The sequence below is a fragment of the Patagioenas fasciata genome, chromosome 12 (assembly GCF_037038585.1).
Source record: "Patagioenas fasciata isolate bPatFas1 chromosome 12, bPatFas1.hap1, whole genome shotgun sequence".
In the NCBI taxonomy this organism is placed as follows: Eukaryota; Metazoa; Chordata; class Aves; order Columbiformes; family Columbidae; genus Patagioenas; species Patagioenas fasciata.
In genome coordinates this window covers 22,738,117-22,759,909 of record NC_092531.1, presented here as the reverse complement: position 1 = coordinate 22,759,909, position 21,793 = coordinate 22,738,117, and the positions used below count along the sequence as shown (strand labels likewise).

Below are 21,793 nucleotides of genomic sequence, written 5' to 3'. Positions count from 1 at the left end.
AACACCAACCAACTCTTTTCAACTATAAATGTCCATCAATTTTACGTTTTCCAATTAGATACATAACTACAAATGGACTTATACTTTTTTCCACTCAGAAGGAGAGGAAAGGCATAATTTTGTTAAGCCTATGCACAGTGGCCTTGGTCCAATAAAGCACTTAAACACAAGTTTAACTCTGGACACATTATAGTCCTGTTGACTTCAGAGGACTGCTAATATGCCTAAAGCGAGGCACACGCTGAAGCATTTTGTTGGAGGAGGGTGATTTTGCCACGGCTGCCCTGGGGAGCTGGCGTGGCTGTCTTTGAAAAGACTATGAGATCTGATGTTTCAGGGTTAAGCTGCGTTTATCTGCTGGGTAAGCGAAAGCCTGCCTTTGCAGCTCCTCCAGCTTCTGTTCAGTTACAATTTGTTATCAACAGCATCTGGGCATTGACCCCTATCAGCCGTGCTCTTGGACTGGATGGGCTGTGGAGTTGCACCAGTATGGAATTTACTTAGATTTTATCCCCGTAGGACACAAGCATCCACCGTTTCAATAATACTTTTCTACTAAAAATCATTCTGGTGAGCTTTGACATCTTTCTTTATCTTCCTAGTAGAGTTGTAAAGGTATTTCGTCAACACCTCCCTAAAGAATAGCCAGTTACCTTGTCACCTCCATAGGAAAGGGGAACAGTCTTTTCCACAGGAGAGTGTCCTGGGGTCTGTCCCAAGTACAGCTCGAGTGACTGCCCCAAGGCCTGAGTTAGAGTCCCCTTACGGGTTACCCACTCATCTGGTCTTTCTTCTATTTGATTCTTCCTCTGTATATACTGGCAAGAAGTCATTGGCTCGAGAAGATAAACTGTCCACAGAATCAACCACATGGTGTTGACATTTTTCTATGCTCACTGTGTATGTAGAACGTAAATACTGATTTCTGTCTTGCACAACCATTCTTGTATTTGTAAGGACAGTTTTTCTGCTGCAAAGGGAAAGATAATTCTTAATCAAAGATCAGGAGAAAATCTTGGAATCTTAATTTGGATTTTTCCTTCCAGAATATGCTGGTCAAAAATATACTCCTGAATCTCCCATTTGTGTTTTGATCATCAGCTGCATTTGGATATATCATAAAGAGCAACTGCAACCTTTCGAAAAAATGACGTATGAAACTCTGCATTTGATTTTTTATAAATTGTACCCAAGAGCCACTCGGGATGACTTTATTAATGAAATTCAACCCCTTGACTCTAGTGCCACTTAGAAAATTGCTATCAGATATTAACGTGGCCCTCAAAGTCAGAGACTATCATACACTAAAACCTCCTTTTATTCAGTAAATTCATGGTCCGTAAAATAAGATTTTACTATAGCTCATCAGAAGCATAAATGCTTTCTAATAAAAATGATGGATTATAGACTGAGCCGGTTAGACCTCTTTATTGAAGATGAGAGGTTCTTACAAGATGAAATGTGAACAGCAGCCTGCGGTGGTGTGCACGGGAGATAGCGAGGTTTGAAAAGTGCTTTTCTTACGCCAGGTTGCTGATTATTAGTATGACATAAGGTGATGGCCTTTCTCAGATTTAAGCCAACTGCAAATATACTTTGGGCATAAGTCTACATACCTAGGGGCCTATTTTATATTGTGTAGATAGGTCTTCATGAAGTTTCTCCTTTTTTGCCACTGAGGGACTTTGAGAAAATATTTAGGTGATGTCCCTTTTCCCCTAAAAAGGATACAGCTTTCCCTGTTCCTCATGATGCTTTTTCCTCTTTTCCTACATATTTTTGTTTGTGAACTTTGAGAAATTGCCTGGGATAGGAGGCAAGTGAAAGACTTAAGACACTTGATTATGCATTCTATTTAAGTACCAAATAGTATTATGTATCGTCCGCTTTGTGTGCAAACACACATTTACGTGTTTTAGCTACATTTAACTGTGCGCAAAGAGGCACAATTACACGGAATAAAATGACAGTGTTTCTACTGCGCTGTGATTATTTGCAGGTTTATTCCCGAACCCTGGTCTCCATGCAGTGCCACGTGTGGCAATGGCGTCCAGGTGCGAGATGTGAAGTGCCGAATTCTTCTCGCGTTCACTCAGACTGAGGTTGAACTGCCTGAGGAGGAATGTGAAGATGTGAAGCCACCAACAGAACGAGTCTGTCACCAGGCATCGTGTGACAGCGATCCTGTCCCCATCGCACCAGAATTTCCACGTGCTGAAGATGGCAGTGTGATTTACGACTGGGAATATATTGGTTTTACTCCTTGTTCAGCCACATGTCTTGGAGGTACATTTATTTAGTTACTCATCCCGAGGTGCAAGAATATGGTATTGCTTGACATTGTTGGGTCTTCTGTTAGTGTTACCCTAAATTATTAATATTTATATTGATCTGTAGGGAAACATATAGCTTCGAGTTTTAAATTTTCCTAGGTTTTGCATAGAGTATTTAAAACCATTTTGTTTCCTTTATATTCTGTGTTCAAACACTGACTTTATTTGGTTAAGTAAGGTGCAAGAAGTTGTTGATAGAGCAACTTGCTTTGGTCTTGTTGCTGCAGGAGTCTTGGCTGCCAGGCAGTTGGTGGTGCCAACATGTTTAATCCCTCAGTGATGGGCATGTTAGGTGATCTTTCTTTTCCTAGGAACTGAAAGTGTGTAGTTTGGAATTAAAATTCCCATGTTAATTATTCCTTATCTTTCCAAATGCTGCCTTTTCTGCAGTACAGTAGGGATGTAAAGTTGTAATTAAGCAGACTTGTTTTCTGTCTGACTGTCACGAAGATCAAAGAGGAGTTTGTTTAGGTCTCGGTATGGTATATCACTCTATAGGAACTCTGTGCCATACATCTGTCTGCAAGTAGTTAGGCACATTCCTTTTTGGATGTAATTGAATCTCCCTGTCGTCCTAAGTACATGTTACTAGACAAGGCTGCTGGTGTTGCCACTGCACACTGTGCTTTGGGACCAAACACAAGTGAGTTATGAAGTGTTAAGGGGAGGCAGTGGAATTGTGAACACACCTATGTATGACAGGACTGATGACATCAGTGGGAAGTGAAGACAGTTGTACCCATAGAAGAAATAAAAAGTATAGGAAAAGGAGAACAGAAACAATCAGAAGCAGAGAACCAGTCTAGGGCTCAGGGAAAGCAGCCTCCTCTGAGCTATACACCAGTTCAGACCTCAGGGACAGGAGTTGGGAGAGATGCCCTAGAATGCCATCGGTTGGGTGGTAAGTGGCTGATAAGTGCCTCCTTTTTCATTTACTACTGCTGTTTGCTGGTGAGGTCGATCCATGGGAACAGCAACACTTGTGATCACAAAAGCTGATGTATCCCATTCCCTCCATTGTCGTCAGTGGGCATTTTCACTGGTAAGGTAGAAGGGGTTGTAGTCCAAGTATATACGTATAAAAATGACATGGTACTGACAGCTATTGTGACTGAGTGTCTGTTTCTTCATTTTAATGAGGGTATTGTTTTTAGAAATGAGGAAATGGTGCTCTAAAGCAGAAACACTGCTTTCATTACTACTGAATTTGTAGTTTTTCATAGCTCAACTGATTTTTGAAAGGTACAATCATTTCACTGCCGTCTTAAATTCACCCTGCTACATACAGCTTTTTAGCCAACACCTTTGTCAGAGGCGTTCTAAGACTCTAAAGTTTTTGAATTTTGAGGACATCAGCAGACATCTAGTCTGAAATAATCCCTAGGCTCTGCCTGCTATTGCGTTTGTGCATGTTTTTGTTGTTTGCATCTTCACATGTTCAGTTTGTCCATGCAAAAACATTCACATGAAAACTTGCAGCCGGAGTGCAAGGGGCCAGTAATTTAAGGAGCCTGTACTGAAGATGTTTGTTTCATGTACTGGCATGAAGGAACTTCAAAATGACTGATGAGCAGAATCCCATGTTCCTGAGGGAGCTGAGTGTGAGTTCTGTTGTCTTCAGGCCCTTCCGTGAATTTGTGAAGTTGCCTGACCCAGAATTGTCCATTGGGTGTTCATAGTAATCGAACCATTGGTTTGAAACACAATAGAAACGATCCATTGAAAGAAGTTTGAAAGAAAAGATCTGGTGGTGTTCTTGAGAATTCTGTGGTATCACTGGTACTATGTCTAGACATTTTTCTCATGTGATGCTCCTGGGAAATGTGGGAAGTTGTCAGGATATTTTATCAATGAACAGCTTCAGAAGTCCCTGTGCTGTTATGGTATTTAGGTAGCAGTGATTTTTTCCTTCTATCAGTTCTGGTCTTGCTGCTTGGCAGAGGATTTCAAACAGACCAAAAATTACCTGCCGATAGTTTTAAGGGAACCAGACATCTCTCCTGTTTCCAACTTATTGCAATGTACTGACTAATGATCTCACTGTCTACTATTTTTTCCATTGTGTAGTTCAAAGGAGCCGATCCATTTCTGCTAAGTTTTATGTTCAAATCTCATTTCAATTAGATGAACTCTTTCATTACAAGGAATAAATGTTGTCTGAGTTCGCAATATCCCAGTGTAATGTAAATTATATTAGGTATTTTTCTCTACTATGCATGTATCTAGCAGTGGCTATTAAAATAAATACCTCTGGATTTCTGCATCCTCGGAACTCCCTCCCCCCATTTCCTAGTGCTCGACTCTCTCTGGATGAGGGAAATGTCTGCAGGTCTAGGTAGGCTGGAAGCTTTACAGCCACTGTTTGAGCAGGGACTAAATCTCTGTTTCAGCGCTTGTCACTCACACCTTTTTTTTTTAAACCCTAATACAGACTAGACTTTTAATTCAAGCTTTCCTCTGGTCCCTCTCCAAAGCAGATGTAAAAATGCACATGGAAACATTGTTTTTGAGGTATTGGAGTAGCAGAGATAGAGCAATCTGCAAGGCATTATCAAACATAATCTTTACTTTCCAGTTCATCGTACGCAGTAGGTTCTAGAGCATTAGCAACATGAGTCTTTGGCCATTTTGTGTGTTTCTGCATCAAATCCACGTGGCTTCTAATGCAGAATATTGGGTGCCATAAATCTTGCTGCTTTTGAGGACTGCTACGTTGTGTTATGTCTGTTAGTATAATAATGCTACTTTCATCAGTCTTTCCACAAATCCAATAAAAGTTGTCCAGGCTAATTGAGCAGATGTCCCCTTTAACACCCATAGGAAAGTCCATAACCATTCTGAAAGCTTGAGATCTATTTTGTCTTCAGTGACTGAAAGAACCCCCAAGTGAAAATAATCCAACTGTGTGCTGGGGGATATTGGGATTTGTCCTTGTTTTCCCACGATGTTTGTGCTTAGGTGGTTTTGTTTGATTTTGCAATCTGAAGAACTTTTGCACTGATGTGAGAGCCCCCAACATAAGTATAATTTTCATATTATCAGTGAGAAGCAATAGTTATGATCAGAATAAATTGTATGCCTGAGGAGAAGAAATGTTTATCTTGTAATCTGTAGTATTTCTTTAATATTGCCAATCATTTAACTACTCTGCAATATTTTAAAGAGATGTTTTCCATTAAAAAAATAAAAATTGAACATTTTCTGGGCCCCTCTTTAAAAAAACTTCATTTCAAGAGACAGATTTTGGTATTGCAGTGTAATCAGTATTATTTCTATTCTATATGCTTCAAAAAATATTATTCAGGCCTCCCAAAGTCATTGTGTTGGCTTAAGAATAATGAGATTAAACAATACGTGCACGATGCGCTTCCTGTTGTTTTCTCTGTAGTCTGTGGCTTTGGAAGCTTTAGGTGCACTCAAATCGTGTTTTCAGGCTTTTGTCTGCACCATAATGGCTGAAAGTTTACTAGTTTATTTATAAGAAACCTGAGATTCTTAGAAAACCAAGGGATTCTAGCCAAATTTAAGGACTCTTAAGAAAAACAACGAGCATTCTGAGACTCTCATATAGAGTTGAGAGCATTTGCAATAGTGTTGTAGGCAATTTGGTTGCTCCTACGACTGGTTCCAGTAACTGCAGACACCAACTGTTTGCTCTTTTACAGAAGGAATATAAATAACATTGCCAGTGTCAGTAGATTTACAGAGGCTCAAGCATGTGTAGGACTTGGCATTTCTTCTGAGTTATTTTCAGCTGATAATACATAATTTTAAGCACTCACCAACAGAGAAGATCTGGTAGAAATAAGCGACTGTCCTTCATCTTCCAGGTAGAGAGAATAGATCCACCCTCCCACCATTTACACAGCAACTTTCCACCCCTATTTTTCTTGTGCTCTAAAAAGGGCAGAAACAAAATTCTGGACTTTCTTTTAACACAGCTTCATGCCGTGTGTGTTTCACTGCACAGAAAAGCTCGTAAAAGAATGTAAATGTATGTGGTTTGAATGCTGGGTTAAAATAGAAAATATTCTATTTCACTGAATAGTAGGATAATTACTACAATGGTGCATCAGATTACTGTAAAAATACTTAGTGCTCCCTGCTGCATACATAATGTTTTAGTTAAATTATCTACTATGTTTATATTATAAGCCAAGAAAGTCATACATATAAAACTTTGCTTGTTTGAATAATAGATTTTTCCATTTTCCAATTGACATAGAATAAGAAATTTACCAGTGATTGAAGTTTCCAACTAATGTAAAATTATAGTTGGGGGTGAGAAATCTGGTTAATTGTCAAGACATTTTGACAGTGAAGGTCAAGCAAATGCTGCATCCTTTAAGTGTGTGTTTGATCAATCAAATCGAGTCCTTGAACTGAGAACCAAGGCACAGGAATGGGGCGCGCGGCATGTTAACAACTCTTTAACATCTGTTTTGTACTTATCCATCGAAACGGTACCGTTTTTCCTTCAATAAGGAATCACTAGTGCAGTTTGTGCCCTGTGGTGAAGTCAAATGAAAGATGCACCGCATGGTGACGTTTGCTCCTGGTGACACCATTAAGCTGGGTGGGTCCTGCTGCATGGCAGAGGGGCTTTCATGACCTCCAGGTGGCAAGTTGCAGTCAAAACCTGTCACCCGGTCACGATATACCTTTTGTTCATTTGCCTGGCCAATTTAGCTTTTATAATGCTAGAAATAAAATGTTCCCATGGGGACATGGGGACATATTGCCAACTTAGATGGTCTGGAAGGAATCTCATTTTGTTCCCCTCCTTTATGTGAGGTATTAAGGAGATGTTACTTATGACAACCTGTTCCAGAGCAGCTTCACCTCCAAGGGTGGTTTTCCCACAGGAACACAGTGAGGCCAGCAAAACTGAAGGCTGGTAGCATCGGGTAGATTTTGGCTTAAAAGAGAGATTATATGGATGCTTGATATGGGCTTGATTGCTTGTCTCCTAATGTCATTCTGTTTCTGACAGAAGGCACTTTCTAAATCTTGATTTCACTCCTGTAGACAGATGTGCATTTCCTATGTGAGGGGACAGGGAAGATGCTCCTGTTAAGCATGTGGGGAGCAACTGGACAGAAAATGTTTGATTTCCTTGGTTGTCAGTCTGGAGTAAAATACTAGAGTTCTAGAAACAATATTTATTTACTGGTTTGTCTTTTTTTTGGGGGACATTTTAGTGTCTGCATTACAGTATTGGTATTCTCTGTTAAAGGACTCTTCTCAGCCCTACTAGTAAAATATGTTCTACTCAATGCATGTAATTATCGATACTTTGCTAGAAGAGAGCTGGACAGGTTGTCAATCATATTTAAGGTCAGGTCTTCTATAAGAATTCATCACTTTGTAGATGTAGTCAAAACATTTATTCAACAAAGTCTTTCTGAGCTGAAAATGAGTCCCAGAGGGGAGCTAGAGGTGGACCCAGAGAGCCTGAAAGAAATGGGAATCTATGTTGTTGTGAAAATCGCTGCTGGTCTGTTCCTGCTGAAGCGTCTGAAATAGATTGGCATGGAGATGAAGCTTTCCGTGTAGGATATTTCATTGAGCCCACTGAACTCAGAATGGCTAATGAGCAATGGTGCCAAGAAACCAGTTGTCATGCATGATCGACTCAGATGCAGGAATATTGGTAGTAGCCTTTGTGTAACAATAGTGGTGATGTTTTGAAGTGATCTCATAGGGGATACCCTGAAGTGGTAGGCAAAGGTTTCCGGTTAAAAATGAAACTCCCTTTGAAACTTTAGAATTTGTCATAAGGAAAAGAAACATTACCCGCTGCTGAGGGCGAATTTGTATCCTTACAAGGTCATGAAAGATGGGATTGAAATTCTTTAAAATGTGACTCTTCAAAAGCCATTTTACCTGGAAGCAAAATATAGGTATTTTATTATTTCAGTGCTCTTTAGTTCTATAGGATTATGATTGTTAGAATTGCTTATACAGAGCATCCCAGCTATACAGGATCCCCCAAGTACATCACAAACAATCTTGTCTTTCATGTGCATGCAAGTGAGCTTTGAAATGGAGCAAGGATTTCATACTAAAAATATGAGACATAAAATTGGATAATTACATAGGTTTAAAAATAAAAGTAGTTCACAAGATGGGTATTTGCTAAGCTGACTTGTTCTAAAGCAAACTTATATTACGTTTCATTCTGACTCATAGAACTGTGAGTATTGGTAATCTTTCATGCTTCAGTAATAAGATCCAGGTAGCAAGAGCTGCAGATCAGAAAGTGCCAAGAATGGTCACAAGTGAGGAGAACTCAAGGCTGGGTCAGATTTGCTGCCTTCAGCAAAACTATTGCACCTCTTGGCCCCTATGAGAAAGGTTCTATGTTTAGTCAGCCATTCTCCTGATTATAGTTTTGCAAGTTTTCTGCATTTTTTAAATTACATTTTTCTTCCGAACTTTGGCTCCTTGAAGTGAAGGTGAGAATCACTTTCACCCTGATTTTGGCAATGAAGCCAGTAGCTGGCTTGGGACCATTACAGAACCAGGCAGATGTAGCAGCTGATGTTGGACAGAGCAGCTGATTTTCTGTGGGTTTTCAGAGAGGTAGAATGTCAAATCAAGCCTTTTAAATATCACAGAAGTGCTAGATATAACTCACTAATATCTTTTGAGCATTAAATACGTAAACTACCTCCGTCTTCCTTTTGAGACGTTGCTTTAAAGCCTGCTATCTAATTGAGTGTTTGGAGAATGTTTACCAAGCATTATTCCAGAGTAGGAGGTGCAGAAATCTCTTCCACCTTCAGCCTTTCACAAGTTCTTTCCTTTTGAATTCAGGAACACAAGAAGCCATTGCAATGTGTCTGCACGTAGAGACGAAACAAGCCAGCAATGAAACCCTGTGTGACAGTTCCAAGAGGCCCCCGCCAATGACTCGTACTTGCAATATGAAGCTTTGCCCTCCGAGGTACACTGTAATAATGAAATCAGCTTGTGGCAAAGAAATGGTTAATGTGACTTAAACAAACATTGGCTTTCTCAGGAACTTGCAGAGCTGTGGTGTTGCTCTGGGATGAAATTTCACTACTTGTGTCTTTAACAAGGTTTTGGGGTTGGGTGTGTTTTTTTGGTCTTCTTCACTCCTTTTCCATTCTTCACATGTCACTAATAAAATAAGGAACATTTTCTGAAATAGATCTCTTCTGTGTAGATATTTGCCAGAGTTGGAAAAACAGCCTTAACTCTTAAATGGTACAAGGAAAATTTTAAGGCAATTTCACAAAAAGAACCAGAGAATATTTACTTTCTATCCTTACTGAATGGAAAAAAAATAAAAGGTGAAATTATGATTTAAAGTTATTTAAATTTCATGCTTCTTTAGTAGCTCCACATAGTCCTTATGGCTTCTTATGTTCATTTAGAGATCCTGGGAAAAGAACAAAAGCAGTTCCAATCCAAGAAAACCTGGCTAATTTGGTCACTTGAAAGGGCCATATGTGAAATTTTGACACGTGCTGCCTTATTTACCCACTTCTGATCCCTGACATCCCTGATCCCTTTGCATATTGTTTCTACATATTTGCAGAAACCTCCTCTTGCAAAATGCAGGGAAGAAGTTAACAGGAACAGGATGTTTTATAGAAAACATATACACATTTAAAGGAAGTTTGGTAAATGTAAGAAAGGTCTATTTACATATTTACATTTATAAATGTAAACGGCAGCAGGTTGCCAACAGGCTGAAGGAGCATTGTGAAAGTAAATGCCGGAGTTGAATTTGTCTGCAAATGGTTCTTCATTTACTGTTATAACTTCTGCATCTCCTTGTTAACGATAGGTTTATAAATCTAGTTTATAATCTCGCGTTACAGCCACACCGAAGGGATGTTTTAGCCATGTCTCAATAACTGTGCCTGCAGTTCCATTTTGCTGGGGTCTGTTTGGGTACAATTGCTCCTTCCCCATTCTCAAGTGCGTTGCTAAAACGTGGCCTTGGGGCCGTGTTGTTGGAACAGGTGGCAAAGCGGGCCCTGGCGACGCTGCTCGGCCACGTGCGGGGTGGGGATCCAGACGCGAGACGTGTTCTGCCGGCAGCCGGGAGGATCGGCGGCCGCTGAAGAAGACTGCAAAGACAAAAAGCCGCATTCTTTACAAGCTTGTAACCAGATCGATTGTCCCCCTGTTTGGCACGTTGAGGAATGGCAGCAGGTATGACCGGCTCACAGAAACAGTTGAAATGTGTTCCTCTGGCTAGGTACTTGCAGTTCTCTAACTGGAATCACGTGGAACGTAGCTCCTAAACTTTGGTATGTGTTTCAACTGCTTTCATTAGAACAAACTAGCCCAGGGTCAGAAATACTACTTTTGACTACTATGCCAATGGCATGATGAGTTGGAAAGTTCTTTTTAAGTTTTCAGAAGTCTGGATACCAATTACTCCAGACATGACCTCTCTTTCTATGCTCTGAAAACACAATAACCCGCTTTTGGAAACGTTGCTTCATTTTTTTAATTTTCTTTTGTCTCAAGGACAAAGTTTTCTAAACTCCCAGCAGGTGTATTAACTGATGTGAGACAGGCAGATCTATGTGTAAAATGCATGTTTTTCTCTAAGATTTCTACTACTTACTTGTGTTCAAGTGGTGTGCCTTTTTGACTTGGTAGCTAGGTTCTCGTCATATAATATATTAGCTGAATATTTTAAAAGAAAATTTTTCTATGTGCTGCTTGCTTTTAATTAAAAGTAGATGTCATTTTTCAAGAGAGTGTATTTGGCAAAGGCAAGGCTTACGATATTTGTGTAAAATAAGTGTAATGGGTGAGCACAGATGTCCATGCAGGTGTACACGCCGTGTTCTCTTCTCCTCAGTGTTCACGTACTTGTGGAGGAGGGGTTCAGAGCCGCAAGGTGTACTGCAGGCAGCTGCTGACAGATGGGAGTTTCCTGAAACACTCCGATGACACCTGCCAGGGACCTAAATTGCCAACTAGTAAATCTTGTGCAAAAGTTGATTGTCCTCCTCAGCTGGTTGTAGGAGAATGGTCCAAGGTAAGCAGCCCCCAACAAGGGTGAACCAAAACCTTCCATGGCAGCATGAGCTCTAAAGGTTTCTGCTTGGGTGAATAAGGCATTTGGAGAAATAAATTCACAGGGTAGCTGGAGGTTTCGCAAGGCATGTGTCTGAACTAAAGTGTCCCTGCCTGCAGCCAGACCCATCACACCTCCCTTCCTGCGCTCTGTTTCAGTGGCTGAAGGACGGGCTGTAATGCATTGCGTGCATTCTGTCAGACATGTTTACCTATCAGTTATTTCAGAGTATGGCTTCCAAAAAGCAAAACTTTCCATTATTCTGGAATACGTCCTCCTTTCCCATTTAATGCAAGCTTGCCACCACTCCATGTTCAAAAAAGATTTGTAAAAGTGAATTTAGAAGCGGCAATTAAAGATTCATGCAATACAGACTGGGGGAGAGGCATAGAATGTGCTGAATTGTTTCTCTTAGGTAGTAGATCTCATTGCTCTGTTCTGCTCATGGTTGGACTAAAGAAATACTCTCATGTTGTTTTAATTGTTCCTGAGTTGTCTGTCTTATATTCTCATTGCCTGGAAAAGCGGAGAGAGTTTAATGTCTGGATAACACAAAGATTCATATGAACTAGAACATATGCACTCTTCTCCCAGAAGTAAAACAAACAAACAGACTAGTTTAGAATTATGACATGTGGCCTGGGACACCACGTTTAGTTTGACTGCGTCCTTCCTTCTACAGTGCTCGGTAAGCTGTGGTGTTGGAATCCAGAGAAGGAAACTTGCCTGCCAAAGCCTGACTGCAAAGGGCCAGTACGTCACAGTCAATGGATCAATGTGTAGTGGTCTGTCTCCTTCACTGCTTGTAAGGTCCTGTCAGATGAATGCCTGCAACAGTAAGTATGGTACTGGATGTAGTTTTTTGCTGATTTGGAACGATCTATTTATAAAGAAAAATCTGTACACAGATTAATTCACTCATCTCCCTATACTTTTACAATGTTACGAATTTGGCATAAACTGAGTGTCATAATTACTAGACCAGTAATAACAGGATTATTTGAAAATGCTTTTCTGCCAGTCAGAAATAAAGGTTATGATCTTCAGAAGTAGTTTTTGAATACATGTTAGTGGCACACACCTCTCACCCGCATACTTACCTACATTTGATCTGATTTTTCCTTTATCCCTTACACCAGGGGTGTCAAACTCATTTTCACTTGGGACCGCATCATCCTTGCAGTGGCCTTCAAAGGGCCGAAACTAATTTTAGGATACAGTATACTAAAATTTTAGGATAAAGTATCCTAAAATTAAGTTCAGCCCTTGGAAGGCCACCATGAGGCTGATGTGGTCCTCAGTGAACGTGAGTTTGATACCCCTGCCTTATGCTATCCCAAAAAACAAAAAAATCCATAGACTGTGTATAAATTACAGAGGACATTAGAAGAGATAAAAATCCAGTTCTGGTTCATCTTTTCACTGTACTTTTATATTACAGTGGACGTTTCACTTAGCGTGGTGGAATTCAAAACCTGAAGCTCTGTGCCAGTGATAACTTTAGGTATAATTTCTATCTTTCCTTGTAGAAATGAGGATTAAGGTCTCTTGAGCTTTCCAGGGAGTGATGACAGTGCAGACGCTCTTCAATAAATCCAGTATATTATTACTGTTGATATAAAAATATTTTCAGAAATATTGTCTCTAGAAACTGCACAATTTAGGCACAATCAGGTTGTGATACTGATGGTAGCTGCACTAATTGAGTGTGTAAAACACTAATGAAAATACCTTACTGATCGAGACTATGTTCAATTACATGCAGTAGTTTAGAACAGGCAGTTCTAAATGCAGGTTCCTTCTGTCTGAACCTGTGCTCTCCTTTCTTTTTATAAAGCAGAATATTAGTTTGTAGATTTGGGGACCAGAACACTGAAAATAAAGGAAAAAAGGAGAGTTTGTAGTTTTGAGGTGGAGGAAAACCAAAAGCCTTTATGAGTGACCTGGGTTCGGTCACAGATCACAGAGACAGACATGTTTTGACCCAATTCATAGTGCTGTCAAGAATTAACTACTTTACATGTTTTGAAGCTTTGCTTTAAAAATTATGCATAGAACAAAATAAGAAATAGAATAATTACTGATTCATACATAATATGAAACTTCTTTTCCTGGCCTGTGTTTCAGATTAACATGCCAAAATCCTGAGGTTCAAAACTCCACTTAAATAAAGCCCTGCGGACTTTCAGGAATGTCCTTGGCATAAGGTTTAATAAAATATTTTTTAGCTGCATATCTATCTGAATTTAATTAATTGTGGATAGTTGAATGGCAGTGTAGCTGCTTCGCAAATTGCTTAGCACAGACTGATATTAAAGTTACATTGTCAGCTTCCACCACGGTGCCAAGAAAGCAGGGCAGGGGACCACAGAGGGAATTCAGTTGTACCGAATGGGTGCAGATCAAAGTCACCAGAGAGAATCAACGTCCTCTCCATCTCCACAAGCACTTGGGAAACAGGGGAGCCCCGGGGTCTGCCTGGGGATTCCCCAGCTGTGGAGGGGCCCTTGCCTTTGGGAGCGAAGCTTCTGAACATGCATCCTCCAGGCTCAGATGAGCTCCTTCTTTTTTACTGCCTCGTGATAGTGCTGAGGCTTTTTAGACTCAACCTTTTACCCTGGGACTGGTGATTGTAGCTGTTTTATACTTAATAAGCCCTGTGAAATCAGAAACATTCCTGACTGTGGGGTCTGAAAAATAGGATGTAACACCAATCTAGCCCTGAGGTCACAGAGACCTGACATCCAGCTAAAGCTGTAGAGGACTATTAGAATCAGCGATGCAGATGGATTTGTACCAGGTGAAAATGCCCAATGGCTCCAGTATGATCTCATCCTTAAGTAAGATTTACCTTTTAGCAAAAAACCTCTCCCAAATAGTCTGTTACTTTAGCAGCTGCAAGACTGGAAGATACTAAGGATCTAGAAAATGCATATTTATGTGGCCTCATATATTTATATGACCTTATATATTTATATCGCCTGCCATCCACAGCTCTGAACTTTGTTTCACTCCTAGGCTCGCTCACCAGTCACCAGTAAAAATATACACACCCTTTAGTGTTGAACTGCTAATGAGAGTTAGTGGTCTTTCTTTCTTAAAAATGAAATGGATGAGACTTGTTAACATATTTACAAGCATGCACTGGGTTTAATTCCATGCTGGAATAACTAGTGTAAACACAGCACAGCCTGAGGTATTTTAATTTGTGTGTTTAAAGTTACACTTACTGTGTCTGTAAGTTGGACTTTGGAAATGGAAGATTGAATACTGGAACACTTCCCTTAAAATAAATATTTTGGGCCCAGTAACTTATTAAAAACAGGATGCTACTTTAATAATTTCAGTAAACCGAGTGCCTAAAGCAATTTATTTACTGTGCCACGTGAAGTGGTTGAGGGAACCATGTATCTCGATAACAAATACCGATTTAAAAGCTGTGTAATTATGAAACCATGATATCCCCACAGGTCTGAACTCATTACCCAAAACATTGAAAATAACCATTTTGTTTTATAAGCATAAGAATGCACTCCAGGGTGTAGTTCATATAGTGTACACACTTATTGAATGCTTGAAGCATTTAGCTTTTCACCTATTTCTTCACAGCATATTTGAAGCATATGTATATAAGAAGCATGCAGTTTTTCAAATATCATTTTTGTGCCATCAGTGTAGTGTAATTTTATTTATCTACCTATCAAGTAGAAATAGCAGTAATGATTTCAGACTCGGGCATACTGAGAAGCGTTTCGATTTGTGTCTGTTTCCTGGCTCATCAACTCATTCTGCAGGCTGAGATTTTTCTCTGTCACATACCAACAGCCTGGGTCACCGAACACAACGGGGTTGCTTTCTAGCACCAGTGTGAAGTGTTTCTCAGCTCTTCCCAGCTGCCCAGTTCCATCTTGCATGAAACGAGCTCAGGGGTGCATGCCCTTGCCCTGCACCTCCTGCAGCCCTTTGGTTCTCACTTACCTGGTGTTTTCTTAGTAAGATTTGTTCTGCTGATCAAAGTGGGGCACGGTGGCTGCTGGGAGTGAGTCAACAAAGTGGTATCTGAAACATTGCAGTGTTCTGGTGTTGTCCAGCGCTGCTGGGAAAGCTGCTCATGGTGGTGCCCACCCAGCAGCTCCCTGGAAACCTTTCAGCACCCACATGCCCGCAGGGCAGCTCAGGAGGAGTTCACAGTACCCAGTGTCTCTACACCAAGTCTGCATGAAACCTTATGCAGTTACCGCCTGCTTTTGTCAGTTCATCCCATTACTGTATTCAACCTCTCAAAATGCTGAGTTATTTCTCTCCTCCCTCCCTTCCCTCCCTGCTTTCTTGGCACAACGCTGTGAGCATCTCATCTTTCAACACAAAGAAATTGCCCTCAGGCAATGATTACCCAGTGGCTTTGCTTGTTGCATGTACCGTGTCTCCCTCCGCTGTTCCTTTCACCTCCTGTGTTGCTATCAGTTTGGCTTGACCCAGCCAACCAGCGTGGCCAGCCAACACTTTGACAGTCAAGGGGAGCCTTACTTTTTGGATAGGTTTTGGTTTATTTAGGTCATTCTGCACTCGACACTGCTCAAATGTGGGGAAAGTGATAATGTGTTCACAGTTTTTTATTCACCTTTTTCCATTCACGCCGTGCCCAGCTTTTCTAAGGCACAACAGGAAATATATAGGAAATATAACCATAGTAGAATTACATATAATATAAATTAACATATTATACAATACAAATATGTATATATTTATGTCTGTGCACCATCTATGTCCTTAATATAGGTATACGTTACCTGTATCTTTTTATTGTTAGGAGACTTGGAAGAAGCAATGGAATTCTTGGCTGTAGCAGGGGAATATTAGGGTTTCATGTTCATATTTTTGCATTTTTGTGACTCAGATAAAACCTCGGCAGGTCGCAATCTGACTTGAACAGAGTCAGGAGAAGCTCTGTCAAGCATTCTGTGAAAAGCAGATTTTGTAAGCACGACTATCAGTGATTAGATACTTTTCAACACTTTGTTTTCTTTCAGAGATTAAACCAAAGCTTCCAGAAAAGTATTCTGCTCATGGACCTCAGATTGTCAGTATTCACAGAGTCTATATACAAACAAGAAAAGAGAAGCGTATTAATTTTACCATAGGAAGCCGAGCCTACTTACTTCCAAAAACATCCGTTGTCATTAAGTGCCCTGTACGAAGGTTCCAGAAATCACTTATCCGGTGGGAGAAAGATGGGCAACACTTACAAAACTCTAAAAGACTTGGCATCACCAAGTCGGGCTCCCTGAAAATACACAGTCTTGAAGCCGCTGACATTGGCATGTACCGGTGTATTGCAGGCTCTGTGCATGAAACATTTGTGCTCAAACTCATTGGTACTGACAACAGATTGATAGAACCACCGAGTCTTAGAAAACACGCCAGCGAGAGCAGTAACGCAGATCACAATGAGTCCAACAGCTTTGGGGCCAAATGGCATAAAATGAGCAAAATGTGGCAACTGTGGAGTAAGAAGAATGAGCTCTATCTGGGTGACAGGCAAGTAAGCGATCAGCCATTTCTGCGAAATCTGGAAAGCTTTGGGAGTAATTCAGCAGAAGACTTCAGCTCTCGTGAATTCAAGAATAAACGACTGGAGGCAGCAGTTCTCCAAGGAGCCTACAGCATGGACACTGTGCAGTTTGAAGAACTGATAAGGAACATGAGTCAGCTCATTGAAACCGGAGAAGTCAATGATGACTTGGCATCGCAGGTCATTTATCAATTAGTTGCTGAATTATCTAGGCCTCCACAACCAACTACTGAGAAATGGAAGGCAACCCAGAATGAGAAAGTTGCCTCAAAAGTCACAGGCAAATCGCCAAATGAATCTGAACGTTTCAGCACAAAAACTGTTGATAAGTTAACATTTGACCAGAAGGTTCCAGTTATTATGAGGCAAAAGGAAATTCCTCGAGTTTCCTTCAACAAAACAGTAACTGTGCGAATTGGAAATACAGTTTTTCTGACCAAGAATACTCATGCTGTCAATCTGCTGTGTGAAACAGCTGGTATGAGTGAAGTGAAATACACTTGGACAAAAGATGGCGAGACTTTAAAAGCCTCTGAGAAGTAAGTAAACATCTTCTATTTTTTAACGACTTATTTTGTCTCTATCAACTGTAAAAATCCACCCCACTGTGCAATATTCAAACACACTGTTTTAAAAATGAGATAAGCACGATCAGCATGACTTCCATCTTTTTAGTTAAGTAATTTGTTTTCTCTTTCAAGTGTCTGTCACATTGTTTGGCTTTACTATGTCTGTTTCTACCGTATCATGTGGGAGGATTGATTTGTTTTACTAGGTGAAGTGTTTTGGATGTCCTAAGTGAGTATTATGTGATCTGCCTTAATCATTTCACCTGCATCAGAAAACGAATAGATTTATACTCAAATTAAGAAACCTATTGGATTGATTCATACACCAAATACAGTGGGAACATGTTAAAAACTTCTGCCATGGTATAGAAATCACTCATTTTAAGGAGGGAAAAGATCACTGCTACCATCATCCTTCAAACAATAAATCTCTAGGTAGCTGCATAACTTCAATTTAAAAAGAAAGATTGAGCCTTTACGGACTTTTTTTTCAATACTTTAGAATTTGCAAATATTTCTATTGAGGACAGCGAAATACAAAATAATAACCTGTATTACCGTCACTTTGGAGAACTATATCTGAAGAACAAGTACAGCAAGTGTGTGTTATATTCAGGTATTTGCTCAAGACTGAGCAAACACTTTTACTTCATTGCTGATAAATTAGAAGCACACCTGATAATATTAACATTAACCTCGTGTGTGAGCCTCTTGGAATTATAGTTAGCTCTTGAGTAATGAAAAAAATGATTCTGAAATGATAAAGGTGCTTGTGGGTATTTTTCAACATGCTTAACTGATTAACCGCACTGCCAAGAAAAATATACTTCTGCAGGGCTATCAATTAAAGGAAAGACATGAAAACAAAGCCATTTTTAAAAGTGCAAATGTTTTTGGAACCATGTGGCTCCTACCGGTTATGTTTATTTTGTGAAATACACATAACTTCCCATTAAGTTGTTGCAAGTGATGCTTTCACTTTTTTCACAGTAAGGTTTCTTATGCACATATATATATATATATATATGTGTGTGTACTCAAAAGCCAGTGAGATTTGTAGTATTAAATCTGAAAAAGAGAATGTCAGGAGATAAATGGGCTGCTTATCCATCAGGTTTGCAAAAGGCCATACTTAAGCCGTGCATGAGAGGCCTTTTGTTGAGACACAAGTATTTTTGATATAGTTTTGCATGTATCTTCCTTTTCTAAGTGTGCTTAGTGTGGGAGAGTACCAGAGCTACAGGTTTTTTGGACTTAAGTCTATGGCGTAATTCACATAACTTACTGTGGAGAAAGGGAATACAGGGCTAAGTCCTGGCTGCTGTTTTCAGGCTCTTCCCCAGCCTGTGATATGCGCTCATATCTTGCCTCTCAGATGGCAGGCAAGGTATTCAAGACACCTGTGGGTTTTTGGTGAAAGACTTTAGCTTTAATGATGCTAAAATTGAAATAAAAGTAATTGAAAAACAAACAAACCAAAAGACCAAAACAAGCAACAAAATACTGCAGTAACTTGGAAGTCAGATTGGATCATATGCTTGCAAATTCCCCAGTCCTGCTGAAAACCAAGCTGCTCTGGAGAGAAGGATTTCTTGCCAAGCCTAATACTTTTAATTGTGGTAGGCTGATTTATTCATGCTGTTGTTCCTGAGGCTTTCTGGTTTGTAGTAGCAAACTAGCTGTCCTTCTAAGGGCTGAAGAATCTTCCATGGCTGTATTGCTCCGTGCTTCCCTTCTGTCAGCAAAGAGGAGGCAGAGCCGTTACTGCATGCCCTGGTCTAGAACGGGGAACTCCTAAAAAGGGGTTTTGCTACTGGATCTGTAACTCTTGCAGACAGATTCATCTGGGTTTGTCCCAGGGTCATAACCTTTGTCTCTCCTTGAATGCTTTGCAGGGTGATCCTGGACACCATTGGAAAAGTGCAGATTCAGAATCCTACTCAAAAGGAACTTGGTACATACGGGTGCCTGGTTGTTAATGACTTTGGTTTTGATGTGGAAACATCTTTGCTATTGCGTGCAGGTAAGATTGTAGCACCCAAAGAATTGAGCGTGTATTTTTTTCCTTTAATATAAACACCCATCTCCACTGCAATGTGAAATAGTTTCTTTTGTTGGCAGTTTGTGAAATTCTGCCCCATTTAATAGGCAGCAATGAGATGGTCTTGTTGCTCCCACACAGCAGCAGGTGTGAACTGAGTCTGCTGATTGCTATCCCACCTGTATTTTCTGGCTGATTCCTTGCAGACCAAATACTGTTCCAAATGTGATTACTTAAAATACATGATCTATATTTAAAAGTCAAATAAAGCTTTTAAAACTGATTATTCCTTTAATTTCAAAGAGGTTCCTGTCATCTTGTCCTCTGCATTGAATGTTACAAATCTGGAAGCCAGCAATCTCTCGGCAGTTGTTGGAGGTACAATTGTGGCAAGAACTGGAGCAAATATTATTGTTAAATGTCCAGTGACAGGTAAGAAAGAACTGCACTGAAGTTCCCTCTACTGTTGGAATCAGAAGTTTACCGTGTATGTTGAAAGAAATTGCTAGTGAAGGGAGAAAATAATTGATCATTAGTAATTTTTTATGAGGCAAGTCACCTACAGCATTCCTGTTTCTTTCCTGTCTGTCACTTTAATTTGCACACACGTATATGTTCAAACAGACGTTCCTTTAAAAGTACTTTTCTTTCCGTGAAGTGGTCTGAGGCTCCATTACAGAGCGTAAAGCCCACCAGAGCAAATGGCTATCTTGCTTCTATAGGAAGCATGGCCAGCTGACTTGCTCATCAGAGAACTTGCCTTATCCCTGTTTGAGATGCACATATGTCTAGACTATTGTTAAAATCGAAAATGGAATCTCCAGCCATAGCTTAATACAACTTTAAAACTGACAGTGAAGTAAACTTACCTTTTAGAGCCATCAGTTTGCAGCTGCAGTAAGGAAACAAAGAAAAGTGCTGAGCCATGAGAGCATAGAGGTATTTTTTAGGTCAACATCTGTGGAGCAGCATTAATGTTAATCAGAAGCATTTTAAGCATTTAAACAGTTCACTGCTTCTTTTTATTTTCTGGTCCTTTATTGGAAAGCTAGATATTTTCTTCTTAATCTTGTCATTATTATCTGTTAAGTTTAAACTGTATGATTTAACTCACAGCAGCGATATTATGTCAAGTATTTAATAAGCAAAGGTCAGTCATTTGTTGCTTGTTGAAAATGATGTATGTAAGTGCTACTAACGATGAACATTGCAACCACGTGCAAAGAGAGACTTCAGAGAAGTCAGCGTGCTCACATTCGTATTGCTGCGGGAGCGCATATCAGAGTGTTGATACTGAACCAGAGCAGTGATAGAAATATATATATATGCAAATAGTTCTGCATACAATAGTGGCGCCAGGCTGACATATGTTAGGACATGTGGCTCTGCTATTCACTGTTGTATCAAGGCTAATTCTTTGATGAAGTAATATTTTCCAACTATAGTTTGCCAGCCCTGTGTGTAACTGACCTACATCTCAAATTCAGCAGAGAGTTAATGTCACGCTGTTAATATTAATATTGTTAGGATGGGTAAGCAGTTAGCAATTTAAATATAAATTAATATTTTCACATGGGACTGTGGATTTCCAAATGCTTTAGAGTTGTGTATATTTGCGAGCCAAACTTTAGTTATGCTAAGGCACCAGTGTTGACTTAAAAAATGATTTATCTAATTGCTTTATTTCCTGTCATTGCCAAGGAAGTAAGTATTACTGTTTGTGAATAAAATAGAGCTTGTGTGTCTTAAAATGTCACTAAGCCTTAGAAGCAGAAAAACTTATGCAATGATGTAAGCAGTGTTTTTCTGATCTCCTTTCCCTAATGAAAAGTAATAAACCACTGACTTTAGAAGGTTGAATTTAATAGCACTTTATGCTAACATGTTTGTCTAATAGGTGGAACCCAAAAATATGTCCATTTGAAGTAGGAAGAGAACTTTGTGAATGCTGATAAAACTTCACATGGATTATAAGTCAAGCAAGAGTTTGACTCAGGAAAAAAATACTGATATTTTTGTGCACTCTGAAAGTTCTCTTCCTACAAACAGGCAACGCGAGTCCACAAGAGCCCTTTTCTCCTCATCAGACATGTTGATTTACAGTAAGAATCTTTTACCTTGTTGGAGTAATAGCCAGCGGCAAATCCTTACAGTTAATATCTAGAGTAAAAATGCCACTGGACAGTGATTGAAAATGACTGTCTATCG

At 39.8% G+C, this 21,793-nt stretch overlaps 1 protein-coding gene across 7 annotated transcripts in view; it reads left to right on the top strand.

Moving 5' to 3' along the window:
* The window catches only part of ADAMTSL3 (ADAMTS like 3), a 180,380-nt gene that overhangs the window by 134,246 nt on the left and 24,341 nt on the right, over positions 1–21,793 (top strand). For all 7 annotated transcript variants that reach the window (XM_065847389.2, XM_065847391.2, XM_065847390.2 and 4 more), the window contains exons 16-23: positions 2,000–2,286; positions 9,153–9,282; positions 10,331–10,523; positions 11,185–11,364; positions 12,086–12,239; positions 16,434–17,514; positions 19,440–19,567; positions 19,889–20,017. In XM_065847389.2, the coding sequence (XP_065703461.1) occupies positions 2,000–2,286; positions 9,153–9,282; positions 10,331–10,523; positions 11,185–11,364; positions 12,086–12,239; positions 16,434–17,514; positions 19,440–19,567; positions 19,889–20,017 (2,282 nt within the window). The remainder of the gene's footprint in view (positions 1–1,999; positions 2,287–9,152; positions 9,283–10,330; positions 10,524–11,184; positions 11,365–12,085; positions 12,240–16,433; positions 17,515–19,439; positions 19,568–19,888; positions 20,018–21,793) is intronic.